Source organism: Oncorhynchus gorbuscha, linkage group LG09 (genome assembly GCF_021184085.1).
Source record: "Oncorhynchus gorbuscha isolate QuinsamMale2020 ecotype Even-year linkage group LG09, OgorEven_v1.0, whole genome shotgun sequence".
In the NCBI taxonomy this organism is placed as follows: Eukaryota; Metazoa; Chordata; class Actinopteri; order Salmoniformes; family Salmonidae; genus Oncorhynchus; species Oncorhynchus gorbuscha.
The window spans coordinates 36,292,013-36,311,401 of NC_060181.1; the positions used below are offsets into that span (position 1 = coordinate 36,292,013).

General features: G+C 43.0%; 1 protein-coding gene across 8 annotated transcripts in view; it reads left to right on the top strand.

The window, feature by feature from the left end:
• The window catches only part of LOC124043474 (GON-4-like protein), a 36,862-nt gene extending 22,960 nt beyond the window's left edge, over positions 1-13,902 (top strand). For 7 of the 8 annotated variants that reach the window (XM_046362105.1, XM_046362106.1, XM_046362103.1 and 4 more), the window contains 10 exons: positions 415-565; positions 846-962; positions 2,827-4,062; positions 4,182-4,266; positions 5,475-5,656; positions 6,832-7,029; positions 7,188-7,331; positions 7,520-7,842; positions 8,333-8,435; positions 8,614-9,392. In XM_046362105.1, the coding sequence (XP_046218061.1) occupies positions 415-565; positions 846-962; positions 2,827-4,062; positions 4,182-4,266; positions 5,475-5,656; positions 6,832-7,029; positions 7,188-7,331; positions 7,520-7,842; positions 8,333-8,435; positions 8,614-8,733 (2,659 nt within the window). In that variant the 3' untranslated portion in view covers positions 8,734-9,392. Of the gene's footprint in view, positions 1-414; positions 566-845; positions 963-2,826; positions 4,063-4,181; positions 4,267-5,474; positions 5,657-6,831; positions 7,030-7,187; positions 7,332-7,519; positions 7,843-8,332; positions 8,436-8,613; positions 9,393-13,439 lie in introns of those variants that run through there. The other variant, XR_006840322.1, reaches the window with a different exon arrangement.
• The last annotated feature ends 5,487 nt before the right edge of the window (positions 13,903-19,389 follow it).

Sequence of the window (19,389 nt, forward strand, 5' to 3'; positions counted from 1 at the left end):
TATTGTCCCCAGCACAAGGTGCACCTGTGTAATGAACATGCTGTTTAATCAGCTTCTTGATATGCCACACCTGTCAGCTGGATAAATTATCTTGGCAAAGGAGAAATGTTCAATAAAAGGGATGTAAACAAACACCATTTTTGAGAAATTAGCATTTTCTGGGATATTTTATTTCAGCTCATGAAACATGGGACCAACACTTAAATGTTGCGGTTATATTTTTATTCAGTGTACTGTGTATGCTCTTTTAAATGCACACCTTGTCCTAAACACATTTTGTTTCCGTAGTACGTTAACTTGAAATCTAAAATTAATTTGATTTCTGCATGCTTTTTATATGTGTTAATAACTCGCTGACAAATGAACTAACTCCGTAGGCTGAGTCCTTTACTCTCTGCCATCTTGTTTTCCCAGCCTGATCGTCCTGGGCCTGAGAAACCTGGGGGAGACCCTCCAGCCCAAGGAACTGCTGTGTCACTACCTGCTCCGCGCCAAGAGGGTCTCTCAGCTCCGTGACCACATTATGGAGAAGTGTAAACACACCCATCCCAACAACGTCATCAAGGTAGGACCCGGATATACAAATTATATACACTATTACTAAAGTAAATGTATTAGGGCGACTGTTTATAGTTTGGGTTAGTTGTAAATTACTAGTTTCTAGTTAGTTGTTTCCTTAACTGGGACCTGTTCTTTTATCCAGGAGAGGGAGTGATCCACATATTTATCCACTAACATGAACTAATACTCAACTAACATTAGCGTTGACCATAAACGATATGAACGAATGGACCTCATCCCCACGTCTTTTTTAAACAATTATTATAATATTTTTTTACTAAAAGGCCTACCAGCTCCAGAAAGTGGTCCTTCCCATGCCGGTGGCCTGTGACCGAGTGAAGCCGGGTGACCTGCGACCTTCAGTGGAGAGAGAGGAGAGAGCCATGCCCGGATGGCTGAGGGTACCAACTACATATAGAATACTACTGCCTGATCCCAATCCCAAATAAACACCTATGATAGTTAGTACCTACAGTGGCAAGAAAAAGTATGTGAACCCTGGAATTACCTGGATTTCTGCATAAATTGGTCATAAAATGTGTTCTCATCACCTAAGTCACAACAAAAGACAAACACAGTCTGCTTAAACTAATAACACACAAAATATACGTTTTAATGTCTTTATTGAACACACTGTGTAAACATTCACAGTGCAGGGTGGGAAAAGTATGTGAACCCTTGGATTTAATAACTGGTTGACCCTCCTTTGGCAGCAATAACCTCAACCAAACGTTTTCTGTAGTTGCGGATCAGACCTGCACAACAGTCAGGAGGAATTTTGTACTATTCCTCTTTACAAACCTGTTTCAGTTCAGCAATATTCTTGAGATGTCTGGTGTGACCTGCTCTCTTGAGGTCATGCCACAGCATCTCAGTCGGGTTGAGGTCAGGACTCTGACTGGGCCACTCCAGAAGGCGTATTTTCTTCTGTTGAAGCCATTCAGTTGTTGATTTACTTCTGTGTTTTGGGTCCTTGTCCTGTTACATCACCCAACTTCTGTTGAGTTTCAATTCGCAGACAGCCTAACATTGTCATGCAAAATGTCTTGATAAACTTGGGAAATAATTTTCCTGTCAATGATACCAGGCCCTGAAGCAGCAAATTAGCCCCAAACCATGATGCTCCCTCCACCATACTTTACAGTTTGGATGAGGTTTTGATGTTGCTGTGCCTTTTTTTTCTCCACACATAGTATTGTGTGTTCCTTCTAAACAACTCAACTGTAGTTTCATCTGTCCAAATAATATTTTGCCAGTAGCGCTGGGGAACATTCAGGTGTCCTTTTGCGAACTTCAGACGTGCAGCAATTTTTTTTTTTTGGACAGCAGTGGCTTCTTCTGTGGTGTCCTCCCATGAACTCCATTCTTGTTCAGTGTTTTACGTATCGTAGACTCGTCAACAGAGATGTTTGCATGTTTTAGAGATTACTGTAAGTCATTAGCTGACACTAGGATTCTTCTTAACCTCATTGAGCATTCTGCGCTGTGCTCTTGCAGTCATCTTTGCAGGACGGCCACTCCTAGGGAGAGTAGCAACAGTGCTGATGGACTGATGAACATCAAGGCTTTTAGAGACTTTTGTAACCCTTTCCAGCTTTATCAAAGTCAACAATTCTTAATATTAGGTCTTCTGATATCTCTTTTGTTCAAGGCATGGTTCACATCAGACGATGCTTTTTGTGAATAGCAAACTCAAATTTTGTGAGTTGTGTTTTTTTTTTTTTAATGGGGCAGGGCAGTTCTAATCAACATCTCCAATCTCGTCTCTTTGATTGGACTTCAGGTTAGCGGACTCCTGACTCCAATTAGCTTTTGAAGAAGTAATTAGCCTAGGGTTTCACATACTTTTCCCGACCTACACTTAATGTTTAAATTATGTATTCAATATAGGCAAGAAAAATACAATAATTTGTGTGTTATTAGTTTAACCTCTTAAGCAGACTCTGTTTGTCTATTGTTGTGACTTAGATGAAGATCAGATCAAATGTTATGACCAATTTATGCAGAAATCCAGGTAATTCCAAAGGGTTCACTTTTTCTTGCCACTGTATATTGTTGGCCACCTAGACTTCCATTTGTCCTAGGAGAGATTCCACCATATTGCCTATGCTTATTATTGTCAGATATTCTAACAAAGGTTGTTTTGGACTGGAAGTTTCTTTATTTCAGTGAAGATGAAAGTACATTTATTTTGGATAAAGGATAACATTTCAGGAACCAGCTAAATAGTTCATATTGATTTAAATAAATGTTCTGTTCCTACAGAGAAGTTTGCCTTATATCTACGAGGCAATCAGGGAACTCAACAGCTCGCCGGATACAGAAGCCATGTCGGCCTGTCAATCAAAGAAAGCCCCACTCGTCACTCTTCTCTTCAGTTCCTCCAGAACTTTGGACTACAGCTTCCCTCCCGGGACTCGCTACCCGCCCCAACTCCCCGACAGCCTTTCATTTCAGCGCTGCGGCTTCAGGCGCTGGCACCGTCCACCACCCTGTGACCTCTCACTGTCCCTGGCTGTATCGCACAACGCCACCCAGAGTCTGGGAAGTAGAACTACATCCTCTGAAAATAATTCCCAGACAGGTGCTGTGATTCAGCAGTGCATGGCCCACCACAAACTGCGGCCCATCCAGCCTGCAACATCCAAACCTCCTCTTCAGCATCCCACCAAGCCTCATCTGAAACGTCCCCTCAAGCCTCAACCCAAACCTTCCCAGAAGCCCCTGCACGTCATCCTCAATTTGCCTGCCCCAGTGCCCGCAGCTGTCCTTTGTCCTGCCCCAACTGCCAGGGTGTTGGCCTCCCGGTTGTCACATTTCACTCCATTGGCCAAAGACCTGGTTGCTCGGAAGTTCAGCACATTCGCCAACCTCCGCAGGCTGCCCAGGCTGCTGCCAGCCCCTCCACCTAACAACAAGATCCCTCTCCAAACAAACCTGAATACCGTGGCCCCCAACAGTGGCGCAAACCTCCTTTTGTTGCCCCACATGAGTAGTAGAACAGCATCCACTGTTACCGAAACCCAAACCTCGGTCTCTACTACGACCCCTATCGAACAATTCAAGAAAAAATCCTCCAGGATGAGCCGGCGGCGGGTGACAAAGAAACCTAAAAGCAGCCTGAAGAGTCAGGGGAAGCCCCAGCCTTCAGCCTCCACGGAACCACCTGCCCTGGACCAGGCTCTGACCCCATACGACTATGTCACAGTTGTAATGGAGGAAGAGGGGGTGGATGAGAGGGATGAGGATGGAGGTGATTATGATATGCCCCTCCTGGCCCTGTCGGAGTCCTCTGCCAGCCCCCCGGGGAGCGTTGACTCCGTTGACCCCGCTGAGGAGTCAGAGGGGCAGGCAATAACGCTGAACCTATCGCCCGGGCCGTCGGACATGGGGGACGGAGAGTGGGAGGGTGAAGAGGGAAGGGGAGACAGAGATCAGGAGGAAGAGGAAGTGATGTCACCAGCTTCTGAGGAGTCCACGTTGTCCGTGCCAGAGCTGCAGGTGAGTGAGGTCATGCGAGACGTTGATATTACATGAACATATGAATACATTTTACTTGCCAAGTTATTTACACGTCACACATCTCATAGGTTGGGTTTGTGTGTTATCTTTCCTTGTAGGAGACGATGGAGAAACTGTCATGGCTGGCGTCAGGGGGGAGGTCAGAGGACTTGGAAGAGGGTGAAAAATCAGGCACATCCTCAGGTTAGCTTCCCACCAATCTTTAAACGCCACAACATGGATGGACACAGTTCTTTTTTTTCCCCCCTTGTTTTTTTTTCAGCGGCAGTGACAGAGTTAGGAAGGGTGGGGTCTTGTCTTCCTATGCGGGGTGGCCGATTTTGGGTCTTCCAGGGGCATACATTACATTTACATTACATTTAAGTCATTTAGCAGACGCTCTTATCCAGAGCGACTTACAAATTGGTGCATTCACCTTATGACATCCAGTGGAACAGCCACTTTACAATAGTGCATCTAAATATTTTAAGGGGGGAGGGGGTGAGAAGGATTACTTTATCCTATCCTAGGTATTCCTTAAAGAGGTGGGGTTTCAGGTGTCTCCGGAAGGTGGTGATTGACTCCGCTGTCCTGGCGTCGTGAGGGAGTTTGTTCCACCATTGGGGAGCCAGAGCAGCGAACAGTTTTGACTGGGCTGAGCGGGAGCTGTACTTCCTCAGTGGTAGGGAGGCGAGCAGGCCAGAGGTGGATGAACGCAGTGCCCTTATTTGGGTGTAGGGCCTGATCAGAGCCTGGAGGTACTGAGGTGCCGTTCCCCTCACAGCTCCGTAGGCAAGCACCATGGTCTTGTAGCGGATGCGAGCTTCAACTGGAAGCCAGTGGAGAGAGCGGAGGAGCGGGGTGACGTGAGAGAACTTGGGAAGGTTGAACACTAGACGGGCTGCGGCGTTCTGGATGAGTTGTAGGGGTTTAATGGCACAGGCAGGGGAGCCCAGCCAACAGCGAGTTGCAGTAATCCAGACGGGAGATGACAAGTGCCTGGATTAGGACCTGCGCCGCTTCCTGTGTGAGGCAGGGTCGTACTCTGCGGATGTTGTAGAGCATGAACCTGCAGGAACGGGCCACCGCCTTGATGTTAGTTGAGAACGACAGGGTGTTGTCCAGGATCACGCCAAGGTTATTAGCGCTCTGGGAGGAGCATATATACATCTATATATCTACATTGTAAATAAAACTTTATTACATTTCTTGCAGTGGCGGCCACGATTTGGCGGCGGTGCTCCGCTGCTAAATGCGTAAGGGGGAAAACGCTGCACATAGGTTCATGAAATATGTCAATGCTATTAAATCCTTTCAGATTTCTACAAGGTCCTAGGGGTCTATTTGGAATTGGGGAGTCCTCCTCTTCTCCCATCTAACCACACCTGCTGGATTTGATTTGTACTTCCCAGAATGCCATAGTAGTAGCCCCAACCCTCCTAGCTCGAGGCACGAGCAGCATCACACTGGAGTAGTCGGCAGCAAGGGGTTATCCAAAAGCCTACCGATCATCTACGACCATGACAACCTACTCGACAGCGACCCCCTGAGGGAGAAGAAGGAAATAGGCTTCGCTCAGCATTATCTCAACAAGGTAAATAATGATGATGATGATTCATTTTATTTCTAAAGCGCATTTCTCGCACCCAAGGTGCTTAAAAGGCTACAAAGGCTTTGGGCTACATTTTCTGTCTGATGAACAGCCCTCTAATTGAGTGAAGTTGGCCCAAAAAATGAGTTGAATTGTACTGGGTGGCATTCATTGCGAAACTACATCGGAATAAGGCAGCTTCCGATTGCATGCAGTGCATCACCATGCAAAACATTGTGGCGCTATTCACAGTTATAGCCACCCTCTCGTCAACATAATTTATATTTCTGCCTAAATAGACATACCCAAACTTCATTATTTTCATGGGTTGGTCATAAACAATAACTGTTGTGTGGTTTTTAGAAAGGTCTGGAACTCCTTTCTGGTACATGTTGTTTTATAAATTGCTGAGCTGTAGTCACTTTGAGAACCCATACTCAAATATTATGAAAGAAATCAATATTTACCCCCCTATTCAACAAAAGTGAGGCAATAGGGCTTGAAGTGACTAACATGCTTTCTTAATATAATGGCAAATGTTGTAAAAAAGATTTTTATTTTTTTACAACAGTCAAATAAATATGACCATACTTAGTGACAGGACAATATTGCCACAATTTAATAAACTGACGACGGATACATTTCTCCCAAACGTTCACTGAGTGGCGCAGAGACGCCATTCAAATGTGTGCAGATTCATTACAACTTCGGCTTTTAAACAGTAATTTCGTCCTCCTGTGACCAAGAGAATGCGGTCTTGTTTCAATACTTTGAAATGAGTTACTACATGTATGCGAGCTCTAAATCCGGCTGAGAATATCAGTTACTTAGAGGAAGAGCAAATCAGTTCTTTGTCTGGATAGGCCCCAAAGATGTGATGTGTCACTCCCTATGCAAATGTGGGGTCTGAAATCCTGACACTTCAAGTCCGCTCCGCTGAGAGAGTGGCAGCACGGAGCAGACAGATGGGGGGGGTTCTGGCACTATAAGGAACGGGACCCTATGACATTCAGAGTGCTTTGTATACCAAAATGTCAGTTGGAACGGGTGCAGAAACGCCCCACATCTTCTATATAGGGAATTTAACCACCTAAGAGGATTTAAGAAATCCTTAATCCTACTGCAAATATAACTCTCTGCATATCCTACTATATAACTATCTTCTGCTCTATGACCAGGTGTGCCATGCCCTGCAGGAGGTGCCAGGGCGCGTGGAGGAGTTTCTGGAGGTACTCTATGAGTTTGAGCAGGACGGAGATGGGCACACCTCCGTGGAACTCTTCATGAGGCTTAAACCTGTTCTGAACGAGTGGCCGGAGCTTCTCCGAGACTTTGCTGCCTTCCTCCATCCCGAACAAGCCCAGGAGTGTGGACTGGTATGTGCTGGCTTGGCCTCCTATACACTTTGAAAATATACACTTTGAAACTCGTCCATTACCTGTGTTTGGCTGTGATTACATCAAAACTAACTCTTATTTGTGTGTGACAGACAGAGGTCAGGGTGTTAATATTCCTTCTCCTCCCCCTGCCGTAGCTGTCAGAGCAGCAGGCGTTTGAGCGTAGCCGGCACTTCCTGCGACAACTGGAGCTGAGCTTTGGGGAAAACTCCTCCCACTACCGCAAGATAGTGAGCGTCCTTCAAGGAGGCCCTACTCTCAGTCCTGCTGGAATTAAGGAGGTGTGCTAGGAAGTGCTACATTGATTTCACACTCATATGAGCACACTGTTCTAACTGTCATGGAAAACAGCAGTATAACATCATTATTATCAAATCTAGCCAAGCAGAAAGGAGGGAAATATCGTAGTTATTTTTCAGATTCGAGAGATGGTAGATAAGAACAATAAATGTCTCTCTTTGTCTTTCAGGTGAAGGCCCAGATAGCCAACCTTCTCCGAGGTCACACCCACCTGCAGGGTGAATTCTGGGTGTTTTTCAACGAGCTCCACTTACGGCCCTCGCTGCAGTGTCAGACTGAGAACAGAGGCCGTGGTGATGTGACCAACACAATCTCCACTTCCCAGAAGTCATCAGCGGCAAATAAACCTAAGAGATGCCAAGGCACTAAAACCCCAAATGCCACACAAGTGAAGGAGAAAGAGGGGGATCACTACACCCACCCGGAGTCCTCACTCTGTGCCAAAAACATCTCACTTACACCCAGTGGAGAGAAAGTCATCCTCTGGACCAGGTTAGAGCCACTGTCCTTCTGTTGTATGCTCATTTAAAGGGGCAATCTGCAGTTGCTACATCAACTTTTTTGACTTGTAAATGAATATGTACCCATTTGATTCTTAAAGACTATAACTTAGAAATGCCACATGAGTTCAACCGTCATCCATCCTAGAAACTTGTTTACGCCAATGTTTGTAAACAAAGTAAATGTAAACAAACACGGTATAGCCTCAAAACATCATTACAACTACTATGTTCTCATTGATTTTTAGTTCTTGCATCCATAGCTTTGTCAATGAATTTGAGCGGTTACATTTCTCCAGGCCCATCCTGTAGCTTTTTCCCAAAACAGTGGCATGGAAAACCCTTTATTGTTTTGACTTCTGCTTACCGCTTTAAGGAATGGGATGCAAAGTGTATTGTATCATTCTGGTATATTGCCAAATAGATATTTCACAATTTAAATTTGTTGTGTTCAATCTTGCTTTGTTTTTTGTTTGTAACAGGGAGGCGGACCGTGCCATCTTGACCGCCTGTCAGCAGAAGGGAGCAAATAAAATAACTTTTGAAGCCGTCTCCGCCCAACTTGGCAACAAGACAGCCAATGAGGTGAGAGAGAGAAGCGTAGCGTCTTTTTATAGAGCGGCTGCAACAGAGTAATAGTCTGATCTGTCATGGGTCCTTTTCCACGTAGTTATGGCACCACCTCCGTCTAGCTAACTCTTCAGTTTATTTTTATTTTTTTATTATTCCTTTACCGTAACTCTACTAAATGTGTTCCCTCTAGGTTTGTGCCCGTTTCCAGGATCTCATGCACCTTTTCCGCTCCTCCACCGAGCGGGGGTACTCCGACGAGGAGGTCAGTGACACAGAGCCAACCAGCAGCAGAGAGCCAGACCCGGACTGAGCAGGACCCAACACCAGTGGAACAATACCGTAATAACACTTAGTCAGCAGGATTGACAAACTGCAGTCTAAGCCACAGAAAAGGAGGAGAGTTTGACCAATCTCTAAAAACTTGGTTGGCACTTGACTGTGCTTCCTCTGACTCAACACTACTGAAGGTGCAGAAATATGGGTAAGTCTCCCGTTGATGGCGCAGATGCAGGGGCCATTAAGACATGGCCAGGACTCGTTTCTGTGCTAGTATGCATAGACGAAGTACAAGGGTTCCAAATGTGTTACTATGTTCAGGCCATGAGGTTCCTAGTGTTATGAGGTTCTAAAATGTGAAATCCAACTCCTCTTGAATGTATGAAGGAGAACAGCGCATAAGATGTGCAAGAGGTCTTAGAGCTGTATCCGGCTACAAGTAATATTGGAAGAGCTCCTGAGGGCCTTAGAAATCACAATTCAAAGAAACACATTGCACAGTAAGAATCAGTGTAGACTAGCACAATCATGTTGAAGTAAATTCTGCTGAAATGTAAAAAAAGGGATGAAAATGGACAATTTATTGCCAACTGTAGTGTTTTCATTATGACACGGATTGACTGATACTGGACAGTCAGATGCTTTGCTGGTTGCTAGTGTGACTGTTTGAATAAAGTGTACATAATTGTTTTACATAATGGACAACCAGACTTTTTTTGCATTCAGGGATCTTTTTATTGCTGTACTATGACACCAACCATTAAGTAGGCCTTATTATGAATGGTTCAAGAGCAGTGTTTTGACTATTTAAAAAAATAAATTAAAAGTTGTAGTTTCCAGAACAGACTGACAAATAACATTCATATACTATACAGTAGTTTTATTATCCGTATTGTTGGGTTCTGAGAATGAAATGTACTTATTCATGTCACTGAGGAAGAGAGGGTAATGTATAACGTTTACATTGTCAGGATCTGTTATTGTTAGCCATCAGGGATCCTATGAGAGGAGAAGAGACACACAGTCTGGTATCAATCACCATGAGAGCCTTGAATTGGGGAGTGAGCACTTTGGGGTAGAGGTCAGATGAAGTGAGGAAGAACCGTTATCACTAAGGTTCTGACTAGCAACAGCGATGCGTTGGCTACTCAGATGTGTAGGAGGAGACTCGACCTATGAGAAAGGGTTAAATATCAGTGCTTGTGTGAAATGTCGTTGTCTAATGCAGCTGTATTGATTCTCTGGGAATAATTAACTTGGTTTAAGCTTTCATAGTGTCTGAGTTTACTCTGAGAATTAGAACTTAACAATATCCAAAAGATTGTGAGGTCAGCAGTAACTTAAACTACTATATACACAATTGGTACAATGCAATACAGCAGATGGACTACAGTAGACATATTTTACTGTCACATCTCATATGTAATATACTACTCTGTATGCACTGAATATATGCTGATTGACTCTCTAGTCAAACTGGCAAAGTGTCAGCTTTAAGCCCATGTAAACTCCAAACGCGGGATGGAGGGGCTCGGTAAACGTGGTGTGGAATGTGTGCAGGTGGGTCGCTGCGTCACTGGCGACAATGTAGAAGGCTAGAGTGCCAGCCGGCCAGTCCAGACACACCCCAAATCCTTTTGAGGGAGGAAGTGGAGTGGCTATTTTAATGATCCTCCCATTGTGACAGAAGTGATTGCCTTCACGATGACAGACCAAGCTAACGGACTTGTTATTCATCCCGATCATGCTTTCCGAGCCCTCGCCTTTCCTGTTGATTCTTTTTATATGTGGCTCCGATGTCAACGTTCGTCCTGCTCCACTCTATTTCCCAGTAACAGCGTGAAGTCAGAAACTCTTTGCCCAGAACTTGGCGACAGTGCTGAAGTATTTATGGGTGATCAAGAGGTTGCTGGTTCTCTACGTTTCGCGTCACCTCTGTTCCCCTTTGAGCTTGACAGGTGTGGTGCACTGTTTGGGTCCAGACTGAGCAGACAGGCATTTACAGACAAGTTTGAGCGCAATAAGAAAAATGGCTAGTGTCAGGCTTTGTGTTTGGGTAAACTGAACACAACTGAGCCAGTTTGATTACTTTATACAAGAGTGTACAAATTATCTCACGTTAATGTGTAAAATGTTTTTTTGACTACTTGTAGCCCACATTTTATTGTAATTCCTATCTAGCACAGACTTACATTTTCTCATCCCTGCTTTGGCCCTGCATTCCCCACCATGTTCCACTCTGGAGAAAATCGAAGGCCTGGTCAGTGATTTAGATTCAGTCAATATAATTGGTTACAGAAGCTCAGAAACCCCGAGATGGTAAAAATATTTTCTTCAGTATCAAGGTTTTGCTTGTTCTTTTCAGTTTACCTGAGTTTCTTCAGCATACTGTGTGGATCTTCTAGTACAGCAGAGAGCTGCTTCACTCTAGAGTCGCCTGGGTGATTGTAACTCTGGTCCAGCTCTTTCAGGTGTGAAGGGTTTGATCTCAGAGCCGAAACCAGATAAATACAGTCTTCCTCTGTGGTTCTACAGCCAGACAACCTGCAATCAATTAATTTTATTTTGTAAATCCAGGGAGTTTTTAAATGCACAATTTGCGGGTTAGGGGACTTCTGGGTGAGGGGAGAGTTTGGCCGGCCGGGATGTCCGTGTCCCTTTGCGCTCTAGCGACTGTGGCGGGCCGGGCGCATGCACAGTGCAGCTTGGCAGGGTCGTGTTTCGGAGGGCGCGTGGCTATCGACCCGTATGGGAGTTGCAGCAATGGCACAAGACTAACTACCAATTGGCTATCACAAAATTGGGGTACATTTTTAAAAATAATAATGCAGTACAGTTTCACCCTGTCATTTTGCGTAATCAGTATCTATCATTACTAAAATGCTACACCGCAAAGCTGCTTTTACCCCATACAATGTATGTCTCTGAGCACAGCAGAGAGAAGTGCAACTCTTGAGTTTTGCAGGTTATTGCCTCGTAGTTCCAATTCTTTCAGCTTTGAGTTGGATGAACACAAAACTGTGGCCAAATCTGAACAGAATACACCTGTCATATTACACTCCGTCAGACTAAGAGAAAGAGACGAGGTAGAATATACAGGTTATATCAAACCTGCACAGGCCCAGAAATGCTATAAAGTGAGGCATTGCACACTGAGGCAACAATTACTTGTTATAAAATTGACACTACAAAAATGTTTCTAAATTGATTTTTTTTTTTTTTCTTCATTGAACATTTTGCCTTGTCTGTATGGTACACACAACAATACTCACTGCAGTATCTCTATATGACAGAGTGGACTCGTCAGTCCAGCACAGAGCAGTTTCACTCCACAGTCCCCAAGGTTGTTGTAGCTGATGTCCAGCTCTCTCAGGCATGCGTTTTGAGGCATGAATGCTGATACCAGATTTTCACAACATCCATATAAAAGATAACAGTCAGCCAATCTGAAGTAATTAGTTTATTTAGTATAATGGTACCCTTGCATAACTGTTAGTGAGGTGTTTCATATTTATTCAAAACATGTATTGGTACTGCTAGTTCACCCATACTATTGATAAACTCCACAAATGGCAATATCACTACTGGAATTGTTGAATAAACTGTAACAGCACTTACCCTAGGTTGGCTAGTTTCCAATGTGGACTTATCAGGCCATTTCCCAACAATTGAATCTGTCACCCACGTCGTTGTAGCTGAGGTCCAGCTCAATCAGATGGTGACTGGAGAGCTGAGGCCAGAGTTTCTAGGGATTCATGTGTCAGATTACAGCCAGACGATCTATTAGGAAGAGGGAGGGATGTTAGTGATACTGAGGATCATTTATTTACATGTTTCAAAGCAAACAAAATACATCACTTTCACCGCTAACAGAAATGTGGGCACAAAATCTGAAAATATGAAGTCAGGATGATGATAAGCAAACATCTCCACTCACGCTAGTTTCTGTAGGCTACATTGTTGGCCCAGACGTCCATTGAGGACCCACGCTCCAGATTCCTCCAAATCATTGAAGTTGAAGTCTAGTTCCCAAAGTGGAAAGCTCTGTCGAGCAGCACACGACTTCTTCATCACTGACCTCCCAACGTTATTGTCGCTGAGGCTCAGCTTTGTTAGCCGTGGATCTGCCAACGGGAGAGCTGAGGCCAGAGTCTCACAAGATTCTCTGGATATATTACAGCCAGCAAGCCTGTTTGGAAGAATAAAGCAATAATTATTCCCAAAATTGATTTAGCTTTTCATGTTCTGTTTTATACCCCACTGAAAATGACTGGTACATATTCAGTCAATCTGGTCCAGACATCGCCACTTACCTTAGTGTTTGCAGTGAGGGCGAACCAGTCCATCACAGATCAGCTGTATTCCTGAATCACCCACATTGTAGCTCAAATCCACCTCAAGTTTGAGTGCCCAGACATTAAAGCAAAGGCCACAACTTCAAATTATTTATCTTTGAGCTTGCAGCCAGCAAGTCAAGGGGTTTATATATCAATATAAACTTTGTTACCAGATGTTAAAACTGTACTTGTCAATTTTCTACAGATTGCTAGAAAAAAAAACAATCACACCTTCCACATGGTTAGTCATGATGTCATGAATAGTGTACAATAGATTAAATATTTCATACCACCATAGTGTAGAGGCAGTAGCACCATGTTTAATACTACTGGTCTTTTTATTGGCAACAACTGTAAATGCTTATGGCTGGGAATTATTAATGACTCATGCCAATTTCTCCAGTTTGCAGTGTGGACTCCTCAGTCCAGCATCAAGACACAGAACACCTGGGTCTCCCATGTCATTGTAGCTGAGGTCCAGCTCTCGCAGGTCTGAGTCGGGTGACATTAAGATGACATTTGTCCGGACTAAACATATGGGTGATAGGAATTCATTAATGACTATGAATTTTGAATAGTTGAAGCACGATTTAAGGCAATACAATGTCTTCATCCCATGCAGCAGTACTCGCCTGGCACTCCTGATGTTCTTCAGGACAGGTATCAGCCGCTGTTGACCAGGCTGCTGAGGTGTTGTAACTCTTCAGGTCAAACGCATCCATCCTCTCCTCAGACATCAGCAGCACACAGGTTAGGGCTGAGCATTGGTGTGGCTCCAACTCCTTGTCTGAAAGAGTTCCCCATCTCAGGGAATCCTGGATCTCCTCCAATAGAGAGTTGTCACCCAGAACATTCCTCCTTGATCTTGTCTTTGATGTACTCGACTGTCTCATGATTGGCCTCCAGTGATTGGCCTCCAGTGAGAGGCTGAGACGGAAGCGGAGGAACAGGTCCAGGGCTTCAAAGATGACACTATGGTGTAGATCAGACATTGCATGTATTGTCAACACTAGTGTGCCTAATAGACTGCCGCAATAAACTCCTGGATGCACAAAGCAGAACACCTTCTCTGCACAACCAAGACTCTTCTTTAAAGATCTCTGTGCACACTTCAGAAAACACTGATTCCTCGCTGATGTCAATGCCACTCTCTCTCAGGTCCTTTTCATAGAATATCAAATTGCCCCTAACCAGCTGTTGAAAAGCCAACTTTCAGGATCATCTCTGTCTGACTGAGACAGTTCCTTTGGGTTTGTCTCTGTGGCTTTATTGTACTGTGGCAGTGTGTCATGTTTCTATAAACGGATGTCATTATTAACTTCTATTTCAAAGGGGCTGAGGAGTATTTCTGTCTGTATTATGGCCCTTTTGTGTGGAAAAAAGTATAGGCTGGCTAACCCGTGGGTGGGCCTGGCTACCAAGTGGGTGGGTTTATGCCCACACATGGCTCTGCCCCTGCCCAGTCATGTAAAGTCTGACTAACTCAGTAAAGTCGTTGAAATTGTTGCTTTTATTTTTTTGTGTGTGTGTGTGTGGCAACTATTTAAGCAACATTAAAGTTGTCATAACTGTTTCTCATAACACATTCATGACCTTGTTTTGTCTGAGCATGGTCCTTGTTTGAAGCGGATTGGTTCAGGCATTGAGCTGTCACTCATAGAAAGACGGCTTATTGTAGGTGATTCTGGTCTTATTTTCTTTGATCTGAACAGAACAACTATGAATTTACACAAATGTCACAGGGATAGCTTAAATGGTTACATGAAGTCATCAAATATGAAGTCTCATAATGGCAATTACCCATTGATGAGCATTGCTGACATCATTTTGTCTGTGCACATTTCTTTGCCTTTGAACCAAATTGGATCAACCATTGAACTGTCACTCTTCATAGACTGCCAGCTTGGTGTAGGTGACTGCTCTTTTCGTCTCTGCCCTGTGAACAAAACATAATGATGCACAAATGGAGTGGACTTCAGCTGACCATGAGCAATAATGTGTTTGTATAATATTTATGTGTGTGCGTCATTAAGTGGCAGTGTGTTGCGTTTCTATGTTATTAACTTCTATTTCAAGGGTTTTATAGGGTCTAAAGCGTTGAGCACTTTTGAATAGAAACTATTTCAGCGGCATTCTAAAGTTGGCATGAACCATTTTCATAACTTTCAAGACCTTCTTTCGTCTGTGTGCGACCTTTGTTTGAATCCGATTGGTTCTCGTCAGCCACTCTTCATAGACAACTTGGTGACTATGTATTTGGTTGCATCTTTCCATTCTAAATCAACTAATTTAGCAGCTTAATGACTTTGAATAATTTTTACTATTATAATAACATTTTGTCACCAGTAGGAGGAGTAAAACCAATGACACATTTTAGTTCATTCAGCATTTTCTTAAATGGAGGCCACAGATGCTTTAACAAATAATGTATCATTTTGTGCACAATGTAATTTATTTTCCTTTTTAGACACCACTTAATCTAGGGAATCATCAAATGTATGACATACTGTACTAAAGGGGTGTGATTAGCTAATAATAGTAGTAATTGCTAGGGAATCATCAAATGGACTTCTGCTAATGAGTGAGCTTCTGGTTGATTGATGAGCTGGGTGGGATTTCCTCCTAGGATGGAAATGTCACACCCATTGTTGTGAGGGGCTAGGATTTTAATATCACACCCAGGTGTGCCCAAGGGCACGTCAGCTCGGGGGATTGAACCAGCGACTTTTAGGGTTACTGGCCCAATGCACTTGACCGCTAGGCTACCTGCTGTCCCTGTATTGGTGGGGAGGGCTGTTGATGTGGTTCTGGACAATTCAACTGTAAAAATGCTTAGTTGCTTCAAACAAGTGTGTTTATGCGTTGATCAAAGGCTAATGAATGGGGTGTCTGGGGCTGTCAAATTTCTTAACCAGTGAGAATATAAAACTGATCTTAAGAATTTCAACCCGGTTGGTGTTTTTTTAAACACCCATTTTGTTTTTTTAGTAAATGTTCTGATTGCTGAAATCTGACTGAAATGTTGTCTTGGTGGGGAAGAAGGTAAACACAGTTTAATTTTTAATTACTCTTTAATTTTTGTGTCTGATTTTAAAATGTATGTCTTTATCCTGATGTGGATTTTTTTCCACATTTAAAAGATATGGGGGAACACTCAAATCAAATCAAATTTATTTATATAGCCCTTCGTACATCAGCTGATATCTCAAAGTGCTGTACAGAAACCCAGCCTAAAACCCCAAACAGCAAGCAATGCAGGTGTAGAAGCACTCAATCTTTTAAATACATCTCCTGAAGACCTTAATTAAATCTGTGAGCAGTGGTGTAAAAATACTTCAAAGTACTACTTAAGTAGTTTTTTGGGGTATCTGTACTTTACGATTTATATTTATGAGAACTTCTACTTTTTCTACTTTTACTACATTCCTAAATAAAATGTACTTTTTACTCCATATGTTTTCCCTGACACCCAAAAGTACTTGTTACATTTTGAATGCTCAGCAGGACAGAAATAGTCTAATTGACACACTTATTAAGCAAACATCCCTGGTCATCCCTACTGCCTCTGATCTGGCGGACTCACTAAACACATGGTTCGTTTGTAAATTATGGCGGTTAACCCTGTTTTATAGAAGAAACTTTAAATTATTCATACTTTTACTTTTGATACAGTGCCTTGCGAAAGTATTCGGCCCCCTTGAACTTTGCGACCTTTTGCCACATTTCAGGCTTCAAACATAAAGATATAAAACTGTATTTTTTTGTGAAGAATCAACAACAAGTGGGACACAATCATGAAGTGGAACGACATTTATTGGATATTTCAAACTTTTTAACAAATCAAAAACTGAAAAATTGGGCGTGCAAAATTATTCAGCCCCTTTACTTTCAGTGCAGCAAACTCTCTCCAGAAGTTCAGTGAGGATCTCTGAATGATCCAATGTTGACCTAAATGACTAATGATGATAAATTACAATCCACCTGTGTGTAATCAAGTCTCAGTATAAATGCACCTGCACTGTGATAGTCTCAGAGGTCTGTTAAAAGCGCAGAGAGCATCATGAAGAACAAGGAACACACCAGGCAGGTCCGAGATACTGTTGTGAAGAAGTTTAAAGCCGGATTTGGATACAAAAACATTTCCCAAGCTTTAAACATCCCAAGGAGCACTGTGCAAGCGATAATATTGAAATGGAAGGAGTATCAGACCACTGCAAATCTACCAAGACCTGGCCGTCCCTCTAAACTTTCAGCTCATACAAGGAGAAGACTGATCAAAGATGCAGCCAAGAGGCCCATGATCACTCTGGATGAACTGCAGAGATCTACAGCTGAGGTGGGACACTCTGTCCATAGGACAACAATCAGTCGTATATTGCACAAATCTGGCCTTTATGGAAGAGTGGCAAGAAGAAAGCCATTTCTTAAAGATATCCATTAAAAGTGTTGTTTAAAGTTTGCCACAAGCCACCTGGGAGACACACCAAACATGTGGAAGAAGGTGCTCTCGTCAGATGAAACCAAAATTGAACTTTTTGTCAACAATGCAAAACGTTATGTTTGGCGTAAAAGCAACACAGCTCATCACCCTGAACACACCATCTCCACTGTCAAACATGGTGGTGGCAGCATCATGGTTTGGGCCTGCTTTTCTTCAGCAGGGACAGGGAAGATGGTTAAAATTGATGGGAAGATGGATGGAGCCAAATACAGGACCATTCTGGAAGAAAACCTGATGGAGTCTGCAAAAGATCTGAGACTGGGATGGAGATTTGTCTTCCAACAAGACAATGATCCAAAATATAAAGCAAAATCTACAATGGAATGGTTGAAAAATAAACATATCCAGGTGTTAGAATGGCCAAGTCAATGTCCAGACCTGAATCCAATTGAGAATCTGTGGAAAGAACTGAAAACTGCTGTTCACAAATGCTCTCCATCCAACCTCACTGAGCTCGAGCTGTTTTGCAAGGAGGAATGGGAAAACATTTCAGTCTCTCGATGTGCAAAACTGATAGAGACATACCCCAAGCGACTTACATCTGTAATCGCAGCAAAAGGTGGCGCTACAAAGTATTAACTTAAGGGGGCTGAATAATTTTGCACGCCCAATTTATTTGTTTTTGATTTGTTAAAAAAGTTTGAAATATCCAATAAATGTCGTTCCACTTTATGATTGTGTCCCACTTGTTGTTGATTCTTCACAAAAAAATAGTTTTATATCTTTATGTTTGAAGCCTGAAATGTGGCAAAAGGTCGCAAAGTTCAAGGGGGCCGAATACTTTCGCAAGGCACTGTATATTTTAGCAATTACATTTACTTTTGATGCTTAAGTATATTTAAATCCAAATACTTTTTGACTTTTATTTTACTGTGTTACTTTTACTTGAGTCATTTTCTATTAAGGCATCTTTACTTTTACTCAAGTATAACAATTGGGTACTACCACTACCTTGTGACATTTTCACTAATTCATCAAGGGTATAATTTGTGATTTTCATCATGATTTTGTCTTTATAGACTTGTTATCAATAGCTGAGAACCATGGACGAGTGGTGCCAAAAACTTTTAGACTGGTTCATCCTCTGGAGCAATTTCCAAATGTCTGAAGGTACCACAAGGTTCATCTGTACAAACAATAGTACGTAAGTATAAACACCATGGGACCACGCAGCTGTCATACCGCTCAGGAAGAAGACTCGTTCTGTCTCCTAGAGATGAACGTACTTTGGTACGAGAAGTGCAAATCAATCCCAGAACAACAGCAAAGGACCTTGTGAAGATGCTGGAGGAAACAGGTACAAAAGTGTCTATACCCACAGTAAAACTAGTGCTATATTGGCATAACCTGAAAGTCCTCTCAGCAAGGAAGCAGCCACTGCTCCAAAACCTCCATTTAAAAAGCCAGACTATGGTTTGCAACTGCACATGGGGACAAATATCGTACCTTTTGAAGAAAAGTCCTCTGGTCTGATGAAATAAAAATAGAACTGTTTGGCCATAATGACCATTGTTATGTTTGGAGGAAGAAGGGTGGGCTTGCAAGCCAAAGAACAACATCCCAACCGTGAAGCACGGGGGTGGCAGCATCATGTTGTGGGGCTGCTTTGCTGCAGAAGGGACTGGTGCACTTCACAAAATAGATGGCATCATAAGGATGGAAAATTATGTTGCTTCAATATATCCACATCTCAAGACATCAGTCAGGAAGTTAAAGCTTGATCGCAAATGGGTCTTCCATATGGACAATGACCCCAAGCATACTTCCAAAGTTGTGGCAAAATGGCTTAAAGATAACAAAGTCAAGGTATTGGAGTGGCCGTCACAAAGCCCTGACCTCAATCCCATAGAAA